This window comes from Antedon bifida, chromosome 7, assembly GCF_963402885.1.
Source record: "Antedon bifida chromosome 7, ecAntBifi1.1, whole genome shotgun sequence".
Lineage (NCBI taxonomy): Eukaryota > Metazoa > Echinodermata > Crinoidea > Comatulida > Antedonidae > Antedon > Antedon bifida.
The window spans coordinates 18660702-18687992 of NC_136232.1; the positions used below are offsets into that span (position 1 = coordinate 18660702).

A 27291-nucleotide genomic window follows, 5' to 3' on the forward strand; every position below is an offset into this window, starting at 1 on the left:
TAGCTGTGCAATTACTATACTAGATATTGCGACAAATAGCAAACCAATAGCTGTGCAATTGCTATACTTGATATTGCCACAAAAAGCAAACCAATAACTGTACAATTGCTATACTTGATATTGCCACAAATAGCAAACCAATAGTTGTACAATTGCTATACTTGATATTGCCACAAATAGCAAACCAATAGCTGTACAATTGCTATACTTGTTATTGTCACAAATAATAAACCAATAGCTGTGCAATTGCTATACTTGATATTGCCACAAATAGCAAACCAATAGCTGTACAATTGCTATACTTGATATTGCCACAAATAGTAAACCAATAGCTGTGCAATTGCTATACTTGATATTGCCACAAATAGCAAACCAGTAGCTGTACAATTGCTATACTTGATATTGCCACAAATAGCAAACCAATAGCTGTACAATTGCTATACTTGATATTGCCACAAATAGCAAACCAATAGCTGTACAATTGCTATAATTGATATTGCTACAAATAGCAAACCAATAGCTGTGCAATTGCTATACTTGATATTGCCACAAATAGCAAACCAATAGCTGTACAATTGCTATACTTGATATTGCCACAAATAGCAAACCAATAGCTGTACAATTGCTATACTTGATATTGCCACAAATAGTAAACCAGTAGCTGTACAATTGCTACACTTGATATTGCCACAAATAGCAAACCAATAGCTGTACAATTGCTATACTTGATATTGCCACAAATAGCAAACCAATAGCTGTACAATTGCTATATTTGATATTGCCACAAATAGTAAACCAGTAGCTGTACAATTGCTATACTTGATATTGCCACAAATAGTAAACCAGTAGCTGTACAATTGCTATACTTGATATTGCTACAAATAGCAAACCAATAGCGGTGCAATTGCTATACTTGATATTGCCACAAATAGCAAACCAATAGCTGTGCAATTGCTATACTTGATATTGCCACAAATAGCAAACCAATAGCTGTACAATTGCTATACTTGATATTGCCACAAATAGCAAACCAATAGCTGTACAATTGCTATACTTGATATTGCCACAAATAGCAAACCAATAGCTGTACAATTGCTATACTTGATATTGCCACAAATAGTAAACCAGTAGCTGTACAATTGCTATACTTGATATTGCTACAAATAGCAAACCAATAGCTGTGCAATTGCTATACTTGAAATTGCCACAAATAGCAAACCAATAGCTGTGCAATTGCTATACTTGAAATTGCCACAAATAGCAAACCAATAGCTGTACAATTGCTATACTTGATATTGCCACAAATAGCAAACCAATAGCTGTACAATTGCTATACTTGATATTGCCACAAATAGCAAACCAATAGCTGTACAATTGCTATACTTGATATTGCCACAAATAGCAAACCAATAGCTGTACAATTGCTATACTTGATATTGCCACAAATAGCAAACCAATAGCTGTGCAATTGCTATACTTGATATTGCCACAAATAGCAAACCAATAGCTGTGCAATTGCTATACTTGATATTGCCACAAATAGCAAACCAATAGCTGTGCAATTGCTATACTTGATATTGCCACAAATAGCAAACCAATAGCTGTACAATTGCTATACTTGATATTGCCACAAATAGCAAACCAATAGCTGTACAATTGCTATACTTGATATTGCCACAAATAGCAAACCAATAGCTGTGTAATTGCTATACTTGATATTGCCACAAATAGCAAACCAATAGCTGTGCAATTGCTATACTTGATATTGCCACAAATAGCAAACCAATAGCTGTGCAATTGCTATACTTGATATTGCCACAAATAGCAAACCAATAGCTGTACAATTGCTATACTTGATATTGCCACAAATAGCAAACCAATAGCTGTACAATTGCTATACTTGATATTGCCACAATAGCAAACCAATAGCTGTGCAATTGCTATACTTGATATTGCCACAAATAGTAAACCAATAGCTGTACAATTGCTATACTTGATATTGCCACAAATAGCAAACCAATAGCTGTACAATTGCTATACTTGATATTGCCACAAATAGCGAACCAATAGCTGTACAATTGCTATACTTGATATTGCCACAAATAGCAAACCAATAGCTGTACAATTGCTATACTTGATATTGCCACAAATAGCAAACCAATAGCTGTACAATTGCTATACTTGATATTGCCACAAATAGCAAACCAATAGCTGTGCAATTGCTATACTTGATATTGCCACAAATAGTAAACCAATAGCTGTACAATTGCTATACTTGATATTGCCACAAATAGCAAACCAATAGCTGTACAATTGCTATACTTGGGGGGGGGGGGGGGTGGGAAAGCAGTGCATTTGCTGGTTCACCCATGGATATTTCGAAATTGTATGGTTCATCACAGTCGTTGTAAACAAATGAATGTGCTAGCTACCCTCATCAGACGAAAGTCGTTATATCTTATAAATAAACAAGACACATAATAATATATTCAATAATTATTTTATTTATTTACACAATACTTTTACATAGAAACACCACATTTGTTTTTATTAATAATCCTTACAATTAGGCCTACGTTAAGAATGTTTACAAGATTATTCATTAGGCTATAAAATAATATTAAAACAAACAAAATCCCCAAATTTAACTTTGGTCATATGTGACATTGATAATTCGTCATCTAATCAAAAGCAAACTGTATTTTGTTTTTAATAACATTTCCAAAGGTAAAACAAAATCAAAATTACTACTTATTAGTATTATTATGTGGGAAGTCTACCTAGAACATTCCCATTTCACTAATCCATAGTGGGATTCCATTGCACCTAAGATATCGAAGGTATTATTTTAGTTTCCTACCCAGCCCTGCTAAGCGCTATCAGTACGGTAGTCCAGGATTAAAACATGTTTAAAACATTATGCCCTGTTAAGTGCTACGTGTATACAATATTAATTATACAGTTATAATATATCGCAGTCTAAATATCCTGATTCGTATAATTTACATTTTTAAGCCCGGCGCGTAGCACTTAACAGAGCTTAATATTAGTAGGACCCATGTTTTAAGATGTATGATTTTCCATTCGCCATGTAAAAACAAACCAATTCAGTATAATAGCTGCAATAGTCTTTGGTCACATGGTACGTACATTCATTGTAAATTATACGTTATACGATTATTATAAAAACCCTAAATAATGTTTAATATGTTAACTATTTAGAAAAGCATTTTTGTACAAAGCTGGTAAAAAAATTACTTTACAGGTATACATAGAGTATCAAAGATGACGACAAATTATGTTTTAGACAATTTGACTAAAAATGGTATAATAATATTCATAATTTGCAACTATAACAACCTAATATTAGACTATCTTCTAAATATGGTCTGGTGCGACGTCAATTTTACCATTATATGCGGTAATTATGGGATTAATTTGGAAACGTGTTTGATAAAACTTCAACAACTGTTGGTATTAAAAGTTGTCGAAACACAATAACGTACAATAGTCTTAGTTTACATTAATACATTTGATTGTTAATTTATAAAATATAAAACCGTCGGTAGCCTAATTTTTATGATAAAAATTTAATACTGATACTGTTATTATTTTGTCTCACAAAATGACCATAACCTATTTTATATAGATTCTATCAAGTTATCGTAGGACGCTACGCAACGAACTAAACACAACGCAAGCTTGTTGACCAATGACAAGCGTAAGTTTTAATAATCAATTGTTTGTGATTGGTCAAATTACTTGCGTTGTGCTTAGATCCTTGCGTCCTAATGGAAAACAAGCTTCAAGTCTACACTGAACGAGTACACAGCGAGGTACCAGAACAATAAAAAACAATACGGCCGCCTAATATTGCATAGATAAACCAAACAATGATAATGTCTGTCTACACAACATTATGTTATTCGCGTTAGTTTCCAGTAAATAAATGTGCTTTTGTAGATCAATTATAGATTGTGGCTTTTGAAATCTACTGTAGTATTAATATTTAACAAAACAAATTTTTGCTAATATAGGCCTATTTCTTTACTTTATGCACTCAACTCATTTTCTCACAAAATCAATTCACACAACTTTAATAATGATATAAAATGTACAATGTTATAATATATATCTTATAATTTAAACTTAATTAACTTCACAATATATCAAACTATATTCTATTTTAACGTCATCAAAATAGATTCGTTTTACAGCTTTTATTTGACATTATCCATACATATAATTTTTTTTCGTTTAATAATATATTTAATTTTTTATATTTTATATATATATAAAATTATAAACGTGACGTATATTACATGTTACTGTATGTCTATAAGATGTTTCTACATATTTATAAGTATATATAATGATAATTAAAATATGTTATAAACATGTTATCAACTAGGCCTAGTATCTTCCAATTTATAATAATTAATACTTGTCTGTGTCTACAATAGGCACAGTAAGTATAATACTATTGGCATAAAATCCACAATTATAGGCAGAACTCTACAATAAGATATTTGATATTTTACTGAAGTATATCCACCTTCATCGCCTCTAGATGAGATATAATCGGCCTATACAATTTTTCATGTTGTTTATTATGCCTCTATTATCACTGATTGGTCCCAAGGTATAACATTTTAATTGGAAAGATACCATGTTTAATACTGTATACAAGATCTTATATCGAATATATTATAATTAAATTACTGTATAATATCATCGACTTCCTTATGCAAATATGTCATACATGAACATTTAGTCAGCACCTGCTGCCTTGTCCATTTCAGTTTAATCCTTTAACATGTGATCAACACATTATAATTAAAGTAATTAAAATTACTTTGCCGTCTACAAAATTATACTAATTTTGTTTTGTTGTAATACAACTTTCGACCCAAAAGCAAAGATAATATTGTCTGTTGATCTTTTCTGGGGTTTTTTAAACAATATTGAGCACAACTAGTTTGAGAGAGCGAACTTATAGACAAAAGTCAAACTTTAAGAGACAATAATTCTTATTTATCAAAAATATATATTTGTTTTGGGTCGGTGAGGCGAGTGTTTATTGAAAATATTCCTACCATTGTGTATAGAAAAAAAAACAGCTGCTAATAACACAAATCCTAATAATCATTTTTGTTTGAAGGGACAGAATTACATTTCTGATGGATGATATATAAATATAATTATTTGTATAATAAATAATGATAGAGATGATGAAGTACCAATGATTATTAGAGGTAGTAATTCTCACAACGCTGGGAATGCCTTATTATTTATAAACAGAGAAACAGTTTGTATCCAACGCACTGCGTATACTACGCATGCGCCATGTTATACAGAATGCCTCATAACGTTGTTTCTTTTGCGGCATCCAGTCTTCTCATTGTTTCTCTTGTACTCACTGCGAATGGAGGAGACTGCGAATTTATCATTTGAGATTGCAGGATTGAAATGTCGTTAGGCCGCCTCTGCCAAACAGACTCCGCTGATGTCGATGGACACACTTTGTTTGTGTGTCGTTTTGCCAATGGAGGTGAAGGAAGCTCACTTGGTGGAAGAAGATGTTGGATCTCGCTAGGATGTCGATGCATTTCGCCCTTGGCAGCACCTGCCTTTCTGATTTTTAACGTCGATGGAGGCGATTTGAACCGTAAAGAACCAGCTCTACCTTTTTCTGGTAATGAATTGGCTCTTGTTCGAATTTCTAAGTTATCCCAATCTGATGTCGGAGAACAGTTGCCTTCTGAAGACCCACGTGATCGTTCAAAGGGACCCTGGATATCAAATAAACGTGCGTTGCGGATTGGTTTCCGTGAGAATACTGATGGACTATACTGGTCTACTTCTGAATCAATCGAACCAATTGACTGTTTATGTTTTGCTTCGTGCGTCTTATCTGCGCTTCGAGGTGACAACAAAGACAAAGAAAAGTGTCGAAGTCGGGTCAGTGGAGACATTTTAGTGACGTCTTCTTCTGTAATTTGCGGTTCATGTGATGTTTGCATTAATGGCATTGCCGAACTGCGTCGTCGATTCATTCGTACGTCTTCGTCATCGGAAGTCTCAAAACAGGACGAATCTTGCATGGTTGTTGACAGACGACTTTCTATAGTAACTCTTGTTGCTATAGTACTCTCGCTCTCCAAACGACTTCTGGGTCTACCGGTTGATGCGCACTGAGGGCTTGATCTGGGAGTATGTTGCCGTTGATCAAGAGGAACTGAAACAATCACTACTGGAGGTTCACCATGATGGCTCTTTCCTAATCCAGAGTCACTTTCATGATGCCACCTCTTTGACATGTCATGGCTTGCTGGAGACATGCGTCTTCCAACGCTGTGACTTGCTGAGCGATTGTTGTACTGAATCTTTGGTGTCGGTATCCAGAGGAAGCGCTGTAACATCTTCTTGAGATCCTTCTTGAAATGTTGTGTAAATATAGTATAAAGAAATGGATTGAAGAAAGAGTTTATTGGTAGTATGAACACTGTTAAAAATTTGGCACTCTGAATTTTTATGATATGCAATCCGAACGCTGAGGTAAGGCTAAAAAACGCTATGGGCGCCCAACAAATAAAGTCAGTAAAGATGAGAAGCGACATCCGCTGAGCTACTCGCGAATCATTACAGTTCCAGGCATGAGAACCACGAATTGCAAGATAAATACTCAGATAACACAATAGAATGACAAGGAAGGCAAATCCATTTAATATCATCAAAGTAGCAATGTAAGTTAAAGCTGTAATGTCACGGGTTTCAAACGGGAGACAGACAGAATAACGATGGTAATTATTGATGCCAATCAGAGGAAGACTCGCCGACACCAGAGCGAATATCCAACCGAATACCATGACAACAACAGCTGTTCGGAGCTTCAAACGTTTGTTAAGATTAACTGCATGACGTATAGCATAGAATCTTTCCAAAGTAATAACGGTTAAAGTGTAAATTGACAATTCACTTGAGAAAACAGCCATAAACCCAGCACCATTACACCCATTGCTTCTCTGCCAATGAAGACCGTGTTCCCGAAACTCGTGCATCGTCATAACGTCGACTATTGCTAATATTCCTATGTATACTCCCATCGCAAAGTCAGCACAGGCTAAATTAAGAACAAGAAACCGTGGTACATCCATTTTTGTTCTGCTTGTACCAATCACGAAGATTACCGTTGCATTACCGATAATAGCAGTTATGAAGACAATCCAAACTCCAATACGTAGCAGCAATGATCCCAACAGTTGTTCACAAGGCCAGAATGGATCTGGAAGTAAACAATAATTAGTTATTAGAACTCCTTTGATTTGACGGGTTGATATGAATGCGGTGACACAATAGCAACCAGAAGGCAATGTGAGATGAAAGTAAATTATTTTTCGGTTCCGACCCTCCAGAGAATTGGAAATAAAATTCATATAAGTACACACTGATGCTGATGCAAGATTTGTGTTTTGTGATTTGCTGGCCGCAGAGGTGAAAACACAACGAGAATATGAAAACCGTTTTAAACTGACGCACTGGAAATAACATTTTAGAATTGTGAAAATGTGTTCAGCTGGCGTCGAATGATAAAGTGGGCAAGATAATAATTGTCGTTATAACCTCACATTTCCCTGTCCAGTATCATAGGCAACTTCCGTTTCACATTTACGCCTGTATCATAGACCCCTTAAATAAACCCTTAACCTCAATTATATAGGCATCGGAATTTGTATATGATACTGGAAAAGTCATAATGATATGGATATGCAGTACAGTACTAGAAATCTAATTTGGAATATCGTATGATTACCAACCTGGCATAGGCTTGCAATCTACAATGTTCTCTATTGTAAATTCAATCGCAGATGAATATTCTCGATTCATGGATCCATCATAATTATCCATATTGACCGTGTCTTCGTCCATATTATTGTGTATTACGTCACCCACACGTTTAAGTGTATCTTCAAAGAGAGAATCTTCTTCGAGTGTGGTGGGATTTGATAGTCCATAATCCGATTCGTAGGTCCCTTCATACGATGGTTCATAGTAACTCATGAAACTATCGTAGAAAGACTTATACACATAATTACCTATAGACAAAATGAAATTAATTGATTTTAACAGAATTCTTTTGCTGGACCAGACAAAAATATAAAAACCCGACTGGAATATAACAACATAATAAAAAAACAATAACTTGAGAAACTCTGTGCCTTCTGTGCAGGGAAGAGTACCATATACATTCACCCTTCCCTGCTCTGAGCGATGTTACGCACTCGTTAAAACGCTGATCTTAGGCCTACGCTGTTCTACACTAGTACCAACACAAACTTACATGGCGTTATATCAGTGTTTTAACTTTACTGTAATTGTGTGTCGAGGTTGCTAATGTAGGCATATACAGTAATAGAGAGACTGTCTCGCTTGTGCTTGATCGAGTACACTTTATACACTGTACCTTGATCAAATTCAATACATTTATACAGTGAGGTAAATATCAACAACAAAATAAGTACAATACTAACCATAATTAGACCAGTTTGTAGCGTTTTCGTGTCCCCCAAGCCAAGAATATTCTTCTTCCAGTTCTAGCGGATCCACTTGTTTATTCAAATATTCACAGCAATGGTATGCCGAAGCCGCTCTTAGAGTCAGTAAAGCCGGAAAGCTTTCCTTCGGTGGAAAATCCAGTAGTTTTTCGTTGAATGCCACCTTCAATTCGATAAGTGAATCAAAACCTATGCTGGGAAATTTTGGGAATTCGTTGTTCGCAAGGTTCCTGTGAATTAATGTTTGCAATGTTTAGGATAACGTCATAATTATAGTTTCCATTAACAAATCATTTTGGAAGATTGTAACATATTCAATCGCTAAATCATGAATAAAAATAATAACAAGGCCAACAGCCATTAAGTCGCGTGCTACAATGCATAGTGATACCGGACCGATAGACAGACCGACAGACCGACAGACAGACCGACCGACCAACCTACCAACTGACCGAAATTACTGAACATGTTTAAAAATGTTGAAATGTTTAAAAACATTTATATTTTTTTAATTTACACGTGCGTAGCCTGTCACTTTTGACGTGCTCGTATAACGTAATTTCGAGTTGAAAAGTAAGTCAAGAAAACAGAAATCGGGCAAAAAGAGTGCGCTATAACATTTAACGCGCAGTGCGCGCGCAAACATCTGCGCACTCGTGGCAATTTTGTAAACGCTTAAAATTGCCTGAAACTTATTTCATCGAAAATAAATTTTGAAAATTTTAAGCGCGCGTACGCATGCGTTACATGCGCTACGCACGTAATTGTATTGCCATATGATGATTTATGCCCTGAAATTTATGAGTACTAAATTTTACATAATTGTGATTCATGGTTGTGAAGATATGATTACAAACGTGATTTCGTTAAATCGTGCGTAGACCGCGTAATTTTTTATTTTTATTGCGCACCGTGAAAACATAACCACATCGATTCCTGGCCATAAGGAATATACTGTGAAAAATTGACTTAGCTAGATTAAACTGATATGGTCAGAAAGCGATAAAACGCATAGTGATACCGGACCGACAGACAGACCGACAGACAGACCGACCGACCGACATAGTGAACTATAGAGTCGCGTCCACGCGACTAAAAACTTGAAAATTGTTCAGTTATTTGTGATTATACACTAGTAGCACATTTTAAACGCGTTGTTTTAATTATTATAACACTTACAAATCGTTTAAATTCTTTGTTGCAACAAAGGTGCCTTCGTCAATGTGTACAATTGAGTTGTTACTCATATCTCTGAAAATAAAAACAATATTGAAGTTTGTTAAAAACTGTAAACTTGAATTTGAATATTTTATCGAGGATTCTTCTGACCAGTTAGCATGCAAAAACTAGATCAAACTGGTTATCAAAATAATTGTCAATAAACAATTTGTACAAACGATCAAACGATTCAGGTACCAAAAGGTAACTTGCTAAACATCTAATCAGAAGGACGTTACATTTATTTTCTTATTACTATTATTTTCTAGTTTCTGAAATTCTTGTTATGTTACATTTAACATGGTTTGATATTGATTCAATTGATTTCTTCATTTTCTCTCCAATTTGGATGGCTCTTTGAATAAATTGAAATGGATTTAAATACTCTCACTAGCAATCTGAAAACAGATCTGAAGTCAGCTGAATCAGTTTTGTGTAACAAATTAAAGAAATAATATTCATAACGTTAACTTACAAGTATAACAGATTTTCCAATCCCTGTAAAGAATCATTTCGAAGGTGCGTTATCTTGTTCTTATGTAAAATCAAGTCTTGCAAATTCTTCAGATTTTTGAAAGGCGAGTTGTCTAATGAGGTTATAGCATTCTTACCCAAATTTCTACAAAAGAATAATTAAAACCTATCATAAAAAACGTAATTAATGTATTATTTGTGCTGTATAACATAAGCAGCTGTGGTTTATAGACAAACAGAATGACATTAAAATTAAACTTTCTTGTTGAAAGCCTTGATAAAAAATAAAGTCGAGTCAAGATCAGAGTTTCGTCAGCCGATTACCCCTTGTAGGGCTACTGCAGTATCTTCAAGTTATCAAGTGTGACTTTACACGGCGGCTCTTTACTTTTTTTCTTACCATTTATTATATAATGAATTGTAGGCCTATAGTTATTCATATTTTGTTTCAGTTTAGAAAGTTGAGGATTAGTAGTATTCTAGTACGATCAAATGAATACATAATCATTGTTCATCTGCTTCAATTTAATATGTAAACTATGTAAACTCCAATGTTTACAAGTGTTTAAAGTTAGGTTGCGGATCTCAAGGGCTTCAAGTGCTTCATCTGATCACTTATAGACAAACTGTGGACACGTTATTAGAGCCGGCTAAATATCGAGGTCGCATTTCATGCTGTCCTCTGACTCACATTTTAAGTCGTTTACCCTTCATCTAATTGTATATACTATTTAAAGTTCTAATTATCGGAGTTACTGAATGATAACAACAAAAACATGTCGACGTATTCAAAAACTCTTAATTAAAATTAACGATATCTTTAAACTTACATCATCTTCAAACTTGTACATCCAGAAAGATCGGGTATCATTTTGATGTTATTATAATGCAATTCTCTGTATTCAAATAGAATGAAATAAATCAAGTCACTAATCATTAACACTTGATCGTTTAGAATGAGTAGCGGATTTATTATATAATATTATTATATAAATAGTATGATCTTATACTAAATCCTACTACTTTAGGGTATTTCCGTAAAATCATGAATTTGTCAAATACTAGTATACGTTCTTGTAGAATTTTAACTGCTGTTATATCATGCCATAAATGAAGGATCAATATTCAGTAAATCGAGTGATAGCGCCTCCTGGAGCGCAAGCAGTTCTAATGTAATACTGTACACAAAAGACTAAACGTTCCGTTCGAGTTTGTATGGGCAAAAACAGTACACACAATACTGCCACCTATGTGTAATAACAGGTGAAACAGCAAAAAACAGATATTTATCTAAAGTGAATGAACTGTATTGTTTTAGTCAACTTACAAGGTTGTTAACTTTTTCATATGCTTGCATAGATCCTCTGGTATTTCAGAGAATCCACAGTTGTCGATGACTCTGTAGAAAATAGGACACGAATTAATAAACCACAATATATTATAATGAATGATTAATACGAAGTTAAAAATAGGTTTCGATACAATGCCAAACATCCATTCTTGTTTTAAGTGATTCTTGCAAAAAATATAATATGATTTTGATTTTCAATCTTTATTTCATTATTGAGATAAACCCATTTTAAAAAATTGTTCTTATTATTAATAATTTATTTTAAAATTCTGATTGAGCGTACGTATGGTACGGTAATTATCAAATACGCCGTGGGTTTCCTGATTTTTTTTTTATTATATGTTATTCGTTTTTGGAATTATTATTGTGAATTTTCACAACCTTTTCAGTTCTTTGTAATTCAATATGTTATTTGTTTTTTTTTATTTAATTTTTTTATTTGTGACAATCTGCTGATTGTTAAAAGCGCTATACGACATTAATTCATATAATTAAATGAAATAATTGAATGATAATACATTCAATTATCGATGTATAGTGAATTTTTATTTGTAGTAAATTCCAAATCAGCTTTCCTATGTTGCTCGAAAACAGTGCAATTTATTTTGTTTTAATTTAGCTGTTTGCTTATTTTATTTTTATTTTTCAGCCACTGATACCCACAGCATTTCCCCCCAATAATTTGATTTGATTTATATAATTATATTCTATTCAAATTACATATTTTTACTTAATGATATTATATACATTTTCAGTAAAAATCTATATTCAAACTTTTCTTTTAAAAGGAGTCTACACTATCCAATTTTATGTGACAACAAAAATGTGATATGTCCATATTAATGGACACGATGACTTATCACTACCATATTTGGGCAAATCACACAAACTAGTTTGATAGTGTAGACTGAGCTTTAGAACAGTAAACAATCATCAGAGGAATAAAATAGACTTGTTACGTCAAACGACGTTAAAATGCTTAAAACGCAAGTTGGTCGGATTTAGCTCGCAGACAACTTACATCGTCTGTAGATTGTAAGTTCCGTTCAAATTAGGAAACATGTGCATCTTTGTAGCTCTTGATAGTTTCCTGAAAAATAAATAAGCAAATATCGCATTTAGCATCTATCCAATTATTATATTTGAAAAGGTCATGCGGGCATTTTAATCTCGCCTAGTTATTATATTATTAATTTTCGTTTATCTGAGATGACAAATTTATAAAACTAAAAAAAAAATTAAATTATTATTTTTTTTTTTATTCGTGCCGTCAATACAATCTTATTTTGCTATTAATATTATATTGTAACTTAATTTGTGTTTATCTGAGATAAAAAGTAAAAAAAATAATATTCTCTAAACGACTTGTATAGTATAATCATTTGTCAAATTCAACTGAAAACATTTGTTTCAAATAGTATTATTTAGTGTCTACAAGAGAGACAAGTCCATGTGCCGGTCAATCATGGCTGCGTTTGCGCACCATGAGTGATGTATCTATAAAGCCTCGGTACTGTTTTGGCAATATCACATGTTTTACATGTATCTCCTAGTATCATGCAGTATACCATAACCTAACCGGTATTACCAAATATTGATACAGAGCAAATATTATTGGAGATACAGCACCGAGAATCGGGTAAGAAAAGAACTTGAAAATTCATTCAAAACAAAACTAATCAATTAAAAATCTCAAAAATCATTTTGTCTTGATTTTCAAAAAGAGTGTATTGTGATTGTAATTTGTATACATCGTGTTGAAAGCCTTCAGAGCACAAGTGTTAAAGAATTGTACATTAGAGTATGATATCAATTGTGAAACATAGAGTTTGAAGGATTTTATTCTTCTATACTCACAACACAGTTAACTTTGATAAGTTTATAAATGCCCCATTGCCAACAAGGATTATGTCATTGCCGTCTAGAACAATCTTTGCCAGGTTCGTGTTGTGCATAAACGCACCATCAGGAATATATTGTAAGTGATTATGCGACAGATCTCTGAAATATAATAGATAATTAAATTTGTCAAAAACTATACTTAACGTTATTCTATATATACCGTATAGTGTTGTTTTTTTTTTAGTTTAGTTTCATGTATAAATTCCCAATTTAAATCATTGTAAATAAAATAGGGACGATTCATTTGTAAAAACAAGCAAAGACACAGAAAAGAGACAAGAAAGAAGATAGGCCTATTTATTGAAATAAAATACTGAAATAATACTATTACTATGTATAAAAAAATAACGAATAAGTTTTGAAGAATGGAAAATGTAAAAGGTAATCATCCACGGTGATTCTCACAAAAGTTATAATGTTAGGCCTACATAAAGCTTGGTTTCCACTAGGACGCAACGCAATGACGTTGACGTAACGTAAGCGAGTAATTTTGACCAATGACTATAGCGACTGTTTTGGAATAATCCATCGCTTGTTAACCCATGGGTTTCACTTTCTAACGTGCTCTGCCGAACGCATGCATACTGGTTGTCCGATCAGATTTTAAAATATTAACTTTTTAAATAATTCTTATGGATTTCTGTTATAATACAAACTACTAATACAAATCAACTGAAGGTTTTCTCTTCCATAGTCTACGCGTTTTAAACATACCCCAACACGACTGAAAACCATGGGTGTTTTACGTTACAACAAAACCTATATGTATACGCGTTTTTATACCCCAAACAGACTGTAATAATATTTCCTATATTTATTTTAAATACGGTCTAATAGCTATGTCTTGGTCCTATACTATTTTTATTTTACCTAGCTAAAAGTACATTTAAAAATAGCAATCAGAGATCAAATCACATTTTATTGAAAATAATATAGGATGAATCCAATTTTGTTTAAACCAGACGTTAGATTTAGAAAGAGATGAGATTTCCTCGAATATAAATCTTTGTTTTCATAAGTAATAAGATGGTATTAAATATACAATGAACATATGCGTAAAGTTCGCCAAACTTCTATTTTATTTCTTGCACATGTTGTTTTCTTATCATATTTCTATTTTTATTCAAGGACTTTTAGCGGGTCCTTGGTTTAAATTTACGGTATCCTGATATTAAATTCTGAACCGTATTCTCCACAGTATTCAAGTTGATCAGCCGCAGGGGTCGAACATTTGAGGAAGCCACCTGAACTGGAGTCTCTGATTTACTACAAACTTAAATTATTAAAAAAATATATATATTTATTTTTCTATTCTATCAGTATGTCTTCTAATACCTGACATGTTTGATGTTTGTAGTCATTTGTAGGCAGAATTCCAATCGATAATTTTGATACGTTACAACGAAACAGACTTGCAAGGAAATTGTTCCTTAAAATAAAACTAGTATGCCATTTTTTATTTAATGACGTCAGTATAATCTATGCGTCCGTTAGAAAGAACGTTGATGAAAAAGATATCGAAATGAGTTTGTAGCTCTAGTGTTGAAAATACTATATGAAATACTTGATGAAATAGATGGATTCTTTTTTAATAGAAATCACATTCTTTTATGGAATTATTTATACTCCTTGGTGGAGAAGATCAAAAAGCCGTTGTCCAATGAACCTTTAAAGACCTTGTGACCATGAAAGTAATATAAAAAAATACAAATACTTACAACCACGATAATTTTTCTAATGATTGTAATGCTGCCGGGACATCGGCCAGACGGTTTTTCTTTAAATACCTATATGAAAATAAAAGTATGATTTAATAATGTATGTCTTAATTACTAGTAAAGGCAATTTTTGTTGTGTTGAAACACCGGCTTTTTTTTGTAGAGATAATTGAATAAATTTTCAAACAAATAGCAGATATAAAAGGGTGCTGTAAGGTGCTCCTTGTAGAAGGAATTAAGACCCTTTCTTAGAAGCCCTTTTATCAAATATAGAATCATTCGTTTTACAATTTTTCGCACCACGCCTTGAGGCAGTTATGTTAAAGAGGACGGAAGCATACAATATGAAACTGTATCACACGAAAGCTTATAGGTTACAATGCTAAAAAATGGAACAATCCTTCCTTTATCGTAATTATTTTTGGCGAATAGTGTGTATGGATGATGATCAGTGAGTACGTTTGTCGGCTGGAAAATTTTGTTTACTGGAATGTTGGGCTATTCCCCTACCCCGGAATATGCTTTTGTTCTGTACAGTAGGCCACGGACTTTGTTCATGTCAGTCTATATTTACGTTACACATATGATGTTTACTACTGATTTTTAAACCAAAAAAATTGATAATAAATCAGTATTTCTTAAATAGAATATAAATTAAAACACAAGCATAATTTAATGAAAAAAAAATTTAAACGGTTACGTAAAGTCGAGCGGCGTTTTTATGTAAGAAATATTTCTTGTTTAAGATAGTAGGCCTACTTACAGCTGTGCTAGGTTATCCATTCCATTAAACGCTTTCTGGCCAATCGTACTAATTTCACAAAATTCCAGACGTCTGAAAAAAAAAAATATATATATATATAATGACATTACGTTAATGACATTACGTTACTTGGTGTGGTAATATCCCATAATTTGTCATGGGCACATCAGGTAGATAATGTAACTTTGAAATGCAATAGGATGTTAGGTTTTATACGGTCAATTGCCACAGGTTGTTCTACATCTGTTTTACTTAAACTTTATAAATGTCTTGTTCTTCCCCATATTCAATATTGCTCCCCTGTTTGGTATCCTTATCGTCAATGTCATATTAATAAGATAGAGAAAATTCAAAGAAGGGCAAGTCGATTTATCCTTCATCAACGAATCTTAGATCAGCCATATTCTGACCAATTAACTAGATTGAATTTGATGACAGCCGAATCAAATCGAGATTATTTTACCGTTATTTTTGTTACAAATATATTATATAAATTACAGAATAGTTGATGTTGATTATCAATTGTAGGCATTTGGATGTTTTGACTTTTAAACATCTTGCATCCAAAACTGATAGTGGAAAGTATTGTATCCCAACCAGATTTATTCGTCTGTGGAATACACTACCTGTCAATATTACAGACGCCTTTGTTTGCGGAAGTTGGGTACAATTTAAAAACATGTTAATGGACCACTTTAAAAACATTATGACTCTTTAATGTATATAATCATAGTATTTATATTACTTATTTATATTGTTTTATGTTTTATTGTATGCTTTGAGTGCTGGTGTGGCACGCCTTATGGCGACAGTGGTCCTTCGACCTCTTTTGCCACTCCTTGGCACACTCAAAGTCTATGTATTGTTTTAATTGCTAAAATTAATAAAATAAAATAAATAAATATAACTAATTACCAGCCTTCAATTAATAGAACATTTACATTACAATAATAATGAGTTTTGTTCATGAACTCAGTAATCTAAAAATATTAAATAAATCATGGGTGAAGTTTATTTAGACTTACGCAATCCCGTACTAAACTGGAAAATTAATTTACCATAAAAAACACCGAAAAAATAATGTTTTCACTTATTAAATGACAATATAAATTGTTACATTCAATCAAAAACCAATTGACTGACAGCCAATTTGACTATTTGTTCACTTTAAACTACAGTTTTTTCAAGTAAATAATTTTAGCTTATCTCCTTTTTGGTCAAAGTGAATAACTTTTATATGACATTAAAATGGCATACTCAAAACAAAACACAATCAGGGGGACAATATATCTTTAATGAGAAATGTGTGTTTTTGGCAATGCTTTTGTTATTTTGGAAAATATTTACGATCAATCAGGTTATGCTAGGTTTACAAAATGCAACTTCAACGACCTTTTTGTTCGGAATGTGGACGGCAGAATTGGAAACAACGTAATTAACACAACAATCGGGAAACTCGCTCAAACTTTTATCAGCAACTTTATGTATACATTCATTCTTGATCTTTATTTAACGGGATTTTTGGTCATTTTATTAGTTTCTTACAGTGATTCCAATCTTGACAGTTTACGGAATGCCTTGTCTTGGATTTCAGTAATACTGTTCCTGGACAGATCAAGTTTTTCTAATTGTCGACAGGTGCTCAGTGCCTCTTCGGGTACCTTAGTCAAAGGATTTCCTCCAACGCAGAGTGTTCTTAGTTTCGATATGTTTCTGAATGAGTTGGCCGGCAAGTTAGTGATGTGATTGTCACTCAGACATCTGTAAAAATAAAGAAAATATATGAAAGAATATTCAAAAGCATTTATTATGACCAAATCAAAATGCGACATTAATTTATAAAGTAAAGATTAGTTTAACATCTTTTATGAGACGTCGAGATATTCGTCGTTTTGTGTCAGAAGAAACTTTGTTGATAAAATGTTTGTTCCAATGGCACCCCGTTTTATTGATTCAACGTTAAACTTTTGAAACTTATTGACAAGTCTGATTGATGGCAGTAGCTCTATTTTGGATAATAAATCTGGAAATTATGACAATAAGGAAACCGTAATTCGCAGGTGCATTAGTGTTCGTATCGATGGTCGTTTCCAGAACTTTTTTTTGCTTTAAAAGTACAACAAATCTCACATTAAATAGTGTTATAATATTGAAAACGTGTTAGATATTTAATTGGTATAAACGTACAGATACTGATAATGAGAACCTAAACGTTAATATCGGCACGTGGTACGTAATTAACCAATAAAATGGCAAGGATACTTCCACTTGTGTTATGAAATAGACTAAAAATTAAGTACTCTCCTTGATTGGTTGTTTACTTTATCGTTTTTATTAATACTTTTGCTTAAAATCAGATACAGCCACCGATATCCATGACATTGTTTCATGTTTTAGTATTTGGCCTTAGATTTTCAATAGATATCGAACAGAAACACTCACAGATGTATTAAGGAACGTGGTCCAGAGTTCAAAGCATCAACTGGAACAGCTTTCAAGTTATTTCCAGACAGAAGTCTAAAAGAAATATTTGATTTATGATTTATTCAATATCGGCTCATTACAATTACAACAGAATACATAAAAATACAAAATGAAACAAAAAGCCAGGATTGTCAAAAGCGAACCCAATCACTGTTTAAAGACTTTCCTTTAACAGAAATAAAATATAAATTAAATATAATATAGGCTAAAAGACGGTAAAAAAATGAATTAAAATTAAAATAGCAAAATAAAGAAAAAAAATATGGTTAAATAAATTAATATCTAAGACGTTAAGTACAAAAAGAAAAGAAAACAAACAAAAAACAGCAGGGACCAGGGAAAATCAAAAGGAAGAGAGGCAAGGAGAAGAGAAATCAGGAATGGAAATAGTGTTGGCGAAGAATAGTCACAAATTTTCGAAACCTTCCAAGGAGAGCAAGTTCTCTTAAATCTGAGGGAAGACCATTCCAAAGTTTACAGAATCTAGGAAAGAGTGAAGATTGAAAACAGACAGTTCGTTTAAAAGGTGGCCTGAATCGAAGATGAATTATGTGTTAGTTATTGTTAACAATGAATAAAATGATTTATCAGTATATTCTGCGTCCTCCACTATTATAACATACAGAATTTTAGAAAGTTGCACACTATAAAGTCATTTAAAGTACGGGACGCCGTTTGAGACATTGTTCATGTCGTGTCAGTAAAATAAACTTTATTATAAAACTAAATTTTGTTCCACACTATATTGCTGACATGACGTCTAATTTTTTTAACTTACTGACAAAACTGATTGAATGCGGGTAGCAGATTATCAGTGCTTCTCTATTTATTGTCGTTCGTTCATTCATTCATTCATTTATTTAGCCAGAACAATATAAACAGCTTGAAAGCACGCCCCAAACGTAAACTATTTTACTGTAGCCCGTGGGCCTGGCAGTCCAAATTAAGAAATGATATCTATGTAATAGCAGACAAGGAATAATGTGAATGAATCGAGTGGACCTAAATAAAAAAAAACACAGGAATGTAATATAGTATAGAAATAAAATCTGATAAAACAAAACTTACAATTCTTCAAGTTGTGTCAAGGTTGAAAATGCCTTTTCATCTACATGATTAATTCTGTTGTTCACAAGATGCCTTATAACAAATATAAATGAAAATACATTTATTTCTAATAACACGTTAGTACTATTCGACATATACCAACAGTTGGTTATCAACATTTCAGTAGTCATTCTTTTATGTCTGTCTGTCTGTCGGTATTTTATTATCCATTTTCTAGTTATGTTTACTCTGTCAGACATGTCAGCATGTATGCCAGTCAGCAAGTCAGTCACTCAGTCAGTTAAGTCTTTATGTTAACTTAACAATCAGTTATGTCTGTCAGTCAGTCAGTCTGTATGTCGGTTAGTCAATCAATCATTTAAATGATAAAATTATTTTATTGCACAAAATGTAAAACAGCAGCTGAATTATGAAGTACTGTACAAAAATATATTATAAATAATTACATTAATACATTGGAAAAACATATTTTTATGTTTAATTTAGCGTTCCTCTCTCATTTAAACCGAAACATTTTTTTTCACTGTAAGTAAACGTATTAACATACACATTTTTTTTAGTAATTAACTGTTTCTTGACAGACACTTTCTTGTGGGAAAAACAGTACTTCTGTCCACTTTCAATTAAAATGCGAACATTTCATGTTATTTTATTTTAGTAACAATTTGTTGTACTCTTTCTGTTTTGGCAAGAGTTTAACAATTTCTTCTAAAAGTAAACATCTGAAATAGTGAATGTATTAAAACGAAAGACATAATGTGTCAGTCATTGCAACTAAGCGATTTGATTGGCAAATTGTACTAAGCCACATGAGGCTAACGATACATCTATTGAGATTTTCAAGTAAACTCTTTGCATTAGTCACTGCGTTCAGTTTCCTTCCTTGAGCCAACTCCAAATAATGTAGGCCTACAACTCTTTAATAGAAACGGAAGAAGCAAAGTTATGTTATGTGTTATGCCACGACGGTAGTTACATGTAAAGTGTTTTTGCTTTAATGTTCTGCTTCAGATTTCAAGGTCAACAATCTGACCTACATTGTGCTTTGGAAGATGTTGGCGCGGATTTATGGAAAATGTGATTAGCGAAGTAATTGGCAATGTTTGGTATCGAAAATAAATACAGTGCTTTCATAACATGGCATAATATATCTTGTTTATTGTATAGAAAAATGATTCTCTTTAATTGGGCCTGAATGATTACAGCTTTTAAACAGTATATCAAAAATTAAGCTTTTTACTATCTATTGTATGATAATATATAGCGCCTCTGACTTTGTTTTGATTATTATTTTAAATTATGTTTTCTTTTTTAATTTGTATTAAATATAATTTAAATTTATCATTTGTATATAGACAATTATGTTGCTCTGAGACTACAGCACAATACAATACAAAATAAAATAGAACAGTACACAAAACCCACGACACATCAATCTCTATGGGTGAAAACTATTACGGAATATACGAGAGGTGATGAAAAGCGTCCGTTGTGCGCTCCTAACTTTAAAAACATAGAGTCTTGCAAAATTAAATGCGTTTTCATTGTTCACGTCACATGTCTCGTCGAATCAAAGGAAGAGATACTTTAGAGTATTCATTGATTCATTTATCTTTTTAAAAATAGAGTTAGTAGTCATGTTTACCAAAGCAATGAAATTATATATTTTTTTATATATAATTATTATCCATATGACTGGTCTGGTCTCGCCTTAAAGCGTAAATAATTTCATATGTATCGGAGTCATTTCCTTGCTTGGTTAAAAATAAAATAAAGTAAGCAATTTTCTGTTTCTAAGTTATTAAACAATCGTATATAGATATCATCAAGAACATTAAACACATGTTAACCTTTAATAAGTTTAAATGATAACGATTATTGACATGGCCTGTGATCTAATTTGAACGTTTCAAACGTGTTTAAAAGTGCTATTAAACCAGTCAATCCAAGACTATTTTGTTTGTTCCACTTGTCTTGTTAGAATAATAATTAAATGTTGATGCACGAAGATTTAAGCTTCGTTCAAACTAAGAAGACGTACACGTAGCGCTGTTGAAGAATCACCGGCGATGAATTGGGTAAGCAACCACTAGTGATTGGTCGAATTGTGTGTGCTGTTAGAAATAAAATATGAAATGTAAAAGTTGTTGGCTTCACAATTAGGCCTAAGTGCGTCTTTCAATTCACTTTAATAACTTTAAATAAATACGAATAAAAGGGAAACTTAAATAACAATTTAGTATCATCGCAGTGGATGCAGATTTAATTAAAATATCGCAACTTATAGTTATGAATAAAGATTAATTTGATTTATATCATTTCGTATTATTTCTAGTTTATTTTTGCTACAGCTAAAATTGTTCAATTATTTTAGGTTGATAGTGACTCATACAAAATTAATTCCCTATTGGATAGAATGGTAATCTATGAACCTTAGGTCGCTGTGGCTTCTGTGCACGATTATGAATGTCTAAAATAGTAAGGTAAAAACCTTTACCGACCTTGATAACAAATTACAATTGTAATAATAAATATAAATCGTTGTATTTCCATTATTATTGATAATCTATACAATTTGTGAACTTTGACGAGGTTAGAAAAAAAAATTCGAATTCTGCAAAGCAATATTAGTACTGATCATACCGGTTGTAATTATCGATTCTCTCAAGATGACCTGTATGTAAATTAAAGATAAGCCAATCACATCCGTAATCAGTTTAAACAAATTTGCATTAGGGCCATATCATACTGAGGCCACGGTATGCACCGATCCTCTCCCAGAGCTTTTCTTCCAATGCGTCGTTAAAGACGCATTTTTTCGTCCGCATCAAACATCGTTCCCGTTGCGTCGTCAATAGAACGCATAGTTGAAGTATTGTAACTGAAGAATCGGCATGTTAAGAAATTCGTGATTTGAATAATTACGGCTTGTAAAAACATATAATTATATACATGTGAAGAGAATAATTTATATAATTGATATATGCTCCAACATAGGCATTTGCTTCTACGATGATGTAGTGTTGAAGGACCACACAGATAAAACAAAAACTTTCTTTCAGCAAAAGAATACACAAGTACCTATGCTTTGACACCAATTTAAAATTACAATCGCACGTGATTCTTATATAATGTATTATTGTTATTCATTGTGTGAAATGTGTTTTAAATTGTGTATAAAATAATGAAGTTCACATTTTGAATTGAAGCATAAACTGTTCATATTATTTCACGTGTGTGACGTCGAGTATTACATATATATTTCATAGTATGGTATTAGAATTTAGACGGGTTTGGTTTGGTGTTTTGTAAATGTTTTAGTTAAGTGTACTTGTGGTGCTTGCTATTATTCTTTTCGTATGATATACAAAAGCTGACGCGCGTGTACAAAAGTTTCTGTATTTACGGACGCATATCAGAAATAATACGTCCGCGTATTGTTTATGTCACCTAATAGCGTCACTATAAAGGTATGGGTTTTTATAATGATGTGTTTGATATTATCAGGAGGTATGCGCCTACATCAGTTAGGCCATAATTTTGTGACTCGACTTTATTCTCAGTATCCCCACCGATGTGAATCTTGTGATCTTTAGAACACAACGCTAGGATGCAATTGGTCAGGTGTGGTCCTTTCTACCACATGCCTTACATTGTCTACTGAGGAATCGCTCGTTAAGCCTTATTAATTTGGGTATTCGCTTCAAATTCAAGGTTATATGGATGTTTAAAGAAAAAAAATGGTTAAGTTCTCTTGTCTACCTCCTAGAGAAAACACATACTGTGCAGAAAGTTGTTGCTCTGTTGTATAGCAATGTTGTGATTGGCGTGGATCTGATGTAATTATGATGACAGCTGGGTTAAAGTTCGATGCATAGGTGCATCAGTAAACATAGATATGAGATTGTTTTCTCTGCTGATCAGTTTAATTTGTTACATTAGTGTGATAATCGGTTTGGATTTCTCGTACTGATATATAGCAACAGGGAAGAGGTGCATACGCTAGAATATATGACCACACATATTCTGCAGAATATGGTTGAGAGCATACAGATAAAATTAATGTTGGGGTTGTAACCTTTGAATTCGTATATGGGACAAATTTAAAAGGAATAGAGATAGATTTAATCATCTTATACTGTATTTTGTAACGTTTATATTATCGATCGAAATTACAATAGATGATCATTACGGTAACTCAATTTTCTTTACATTAATTATTATCAGGTGGTTACATTTTCTTTTAATTAAATGTAACTATACATTTACCAGTCTGTAGAATTACAACATGTGACAAAATCAATTATTTTATCGACGGAGGCCTATGAATGATGAGAATTACAACAAAACAGTTTATCTAACTCTTGTAAACAAACTGATGAATCATATCATAAAAATAGTTTAAATCTATCTATTAATTATCGCGTTGTTATTCTGGCAGTTGTATCGAATCTATTGATCCGGTCTGATAACAGATTTATCATGAATCTTACTGATCTCCCGTGTTTGATATTCACCAGGAAATGCGTCTGTCCTTTAGGGAAAATAGTAATGCCAGTGAAACGTTATAGTAAGGCAAATGCCGTCACAGGCAGTGGGATCAAGAAGGCCAATCAGCGAGGATTTAAAGAAGTTGGTTTTCTTAGACGTTGGGTCTTTCCCAAAGATATTATTTCTATTTAAGTTGTAAGTATTCCTACGAGCGCCACCAGCGGGCGTTTTGTTTATTAGTAACTAGTTATTAGATAACAATATTTTTTTTTTTTTAACAATGTTTTACCGGGTAGCTAGGGTAGCTGTCGATGCGTCTGGATGCCGTTACATGAAAGTGTAAATGATATAGCTTACATTAAAGTATAAATCGCTTTGCAGGACAGACCGTCTGAACAATATAGCCAAATATAAAGTTATTTATCTATAGAGGGCGCTAGTTTAACGTTACAGACAGAACCGCTTAGATTATATTCACTCGCAATAAAACACCATACTTTTTTTTAATGTTGATTAAAAAAATTATTATTCTAATTCACAAATTGTACTTGAAATATATAAAATTATCTAATTCATGTATTAATGTCATGTTATAAAAACATTGAATTCTGTTATACTTACAGTACTTTCAGGTCGGTAAGATTTAGGAAGGCATCACGATGTACGGTTGTAAACAAATTGTCATTCATATATCTAAAAAAATGATAAAAAGAATAATATACATAATAGCATTGTATCAAATTATAAAATGTCATCAGTAAACATACAGTTTACCAAAGGCTCACGCCTCAGAATTCCTGGTGCCAATAACTGAAACATCAATTTAATCATATTACAGTAAAACCTTGTCATTGTTTAAATAATATATAATCAAAATGCAATTGAAATTAATTTCATATTGTAGTTGCAAATATTGAGCCAAAACGAAAACAGGAAAAAGTTGCAAACGATTTATGGGAAGCAAGCCAATATAGGTTTGTGAAAACAACATTATGTACGTATGAGACGCCCATGTCCGACAGACGCCTTTAGAGTGGTACTATAGAAATAAGTGAAATTAATTCTAGGTTATGTTAACTGATATTGATAGAGTTGTGAAACATAATGATTAGATGTGACGCCCATGCAAAATGGAAGGTGCATTGCGTCAATAGGGATGGATAACACTGGTATGGTCCGTCATGAATAAATATCATTCCGATAGTTGCTATTATTATTACACAGTATCACCCGTTTTTGTTGGTTTCCATTCATCATAATTGGTCATACAGGTATGACGTGCAAAAGGTGCATGAATTTAGTTTTTGTTAGTGACACTTCGGATTGTGTTTCTTGTTTCATGACTTCTTTTAAAATTGTAGGTACAACATTAAATCACTGTTTCAAAAATATAGCTTCTAAATAATTTACGATCTATAATAAATAATGTATTTATTAAATAAATTAGTATAATTATTTTAAAATGAAAGCAAGTTTAAGCATTCTGGTATTTCATGACACTTAAAGAAACATTTATCTTGTTCTTGTTCATTGTCATGAAAATGATACAGGCCTATGATTATAGTATATTTCTCACCTGCATGAAATCACAGGTGTAACCAATTATCTCACCTTCAGTTTTACCATTGATCAAAAATGACGCGACTAAATTTCTAATAAATTCTTCACAATTTGTACAAGTTTAAATCAATCATAACTTAAATTTCCGAAGGGTATAGTTTCTAATATTGAAATTCATCGAAATGTAATCTTATTGTAAGGTGGTCAATTTGATTCCTATACCTGGTCATTGCTTCTGTCTTGGGGGCATGTCCCAGAATTGGCCAGGCTTATCGTTCACGGTAGTAGCCATTTACCTTCTTATTGAAAATCTACTTTTTAACGTGTACTCCACTTAGCCGAGGCATATCACTTTGCAGTGTGCAGCTGTGTTGAATTCAGACCCTCTGGCTAATGTACCGAGAAACACAGGGTAGAATTTTCAATACATTTTTTGACATGCAAAATAATAATAATAATAATATTCGTCTAGAGCTGAGAAGTAAGCATATCGCTCTAAATGGTGTTTATCGTTCAAACATATTGTTTATTGTACACGTATGTACGCAGGTGTAATACGTTGTAGTTAAAAAACACTCGAGAAACATTTCCTACATTTCTTTTACTGGAAAACAATGTATGTAATCCGCTTTGAAATGTTTGCTTAAATGCTTTTTGTAAGGTCGAGTCGAGTGACCGAGGGCCGAGTCGAGTGACGACCATGTTAAAGCAGACTATAAAATCTGTACAGTGTCTCGGAGAATGACTTAATACCCGACCGCAGTTTCGACCTCATGTGCACAGAGAAGGGGGTTACCACAGTGTTCTGGCCCATTTCAGTCCCTGTCGCTGAGTAAAGACAAATGAGCGTCGTTTGTCGAAAGCTGAGAGACACGAAGAGAGCCTTAGGGAGGGAAGAACGTTTTTGGTTCGCACATGTGCGCAATTAATTCTGGGCAATAAGTAAGCGAGTCGCATGTTATTCTCCATATTTACTTATGCGCTTAATGCGAGTCGAGTGACTAAGGCAGAACAGTCAATCCTCGACCATTGTTCTGGTTTTAGAACAAGTCTTTTCGGATTAAGACTTAAAAATGGAGGTCCAGTGTTGCTCGTGTGCACTTAAAAAAAAATCAAATTTTTTAGGAAGAGTAGAGGGGTTATCACGATGTACTGTTCCATTCAGCGTATGTTGTCATTGCGGACAGAAGCGCCGTTCGGTGGCAACGCTCGACACGAAGGAACCCTTAGGCGGGGGAGATGAAAGTTCTTGTAACCTATGTGTGTCGTCCACACCTGTGCACAATTCAACTCAGTTAGGCTGCAAGACACACAGGCTATTCTCCCACATTTACAAATTAGATACGACGACCAAGCATGCTATGCTATAAATATACTTTTAAAGTGTTTGGGTCGCCATCCTATTTATGAAAACCACATTGGAAATTGAATAAGTTGTGTAAAATTGAAATTATATTACAATTTGTTGTCGATTCGATAAAAATTATGCTGTTATAGGCCTACATTAATTCAAATGAGTGTATGCTTTCATGCCAATGGCTGTTGATTTTCAGTCAGTTTGCAGGTGGATTTGTGTTTTTAGAGCTCATTAGCCAATTGATTTCCTCAAACGTTACTTGAATCAAATATACACACCGACTTCGCTCTCTACCCTCACGTTTTGGCAAGGAAATCGTTCACTGCGATTTCCCAGTTGGAGTATAGAGA

At 33.0% G+C, this 27291-nt stretch overlaps 1 protein-coding gene across 1 annotated transcript in view; it reads right to left on the reverse strand.

The window, feature by feature from the left end:
• Window positions 1–2516: 2516 nt before the first annotated feature.
• Window positions 2517–27291, reverse strand: part of LOC144847770 (uncharacterized) — a 42352-nt gene continuing 17577 nt past the window's right edge. Inside the window, exons 2-16 of the mRNA XM_078704283.1 lie at window positions 24646–24717; window positions 19534–19605; window positions 18424–18498; window positions 17527–17742; window positions 15982–16053; window positions 15219–15287; window positions 13456–13599; window positions 12620–12688; window positions 11575–11646; window positions 11078–11143; window positions 10249–10392; window positions 9735–9806; window positions 8532–8785; window positions 7818–8096; window positions 2517–7285 (exon numbers count right to left, since the gene is read on the reverse strand). Coding sequence (XP_078560409.1) covers window positions 5364–7285; window positions 7818–8096; window positions 8532–8785; window positions 9735–9806; window positions 10249–10392; window positions 11078–11143; window positions 11575–11646; window positions 12620–12688; window positions 13456–13599; window positions 15219–15287; window positions 15982–16053; window positions 17527–17742; window positions 18424–18498; window positions 19534–19605; window positions 24646–24717 — 3598 coding nt within the window. The 3' untranslated portion in view covers window positions 2517–5363. The remainder of the gene's footprint in view (window positions 7286–7817; window positions 8097–8531; window positions 8786–9734; window positions 9807–10248; window positions 10393–11077; window positions 11144–11574; window positions 11647–12619; window positions 12689–13455; window positions 13600–15218; window positions 15288–15981; window positions 16054–17526; window positions 17743–18423; window positions 18499–19533; window positions 19606–24645; window positions 24718–27291) is intronic.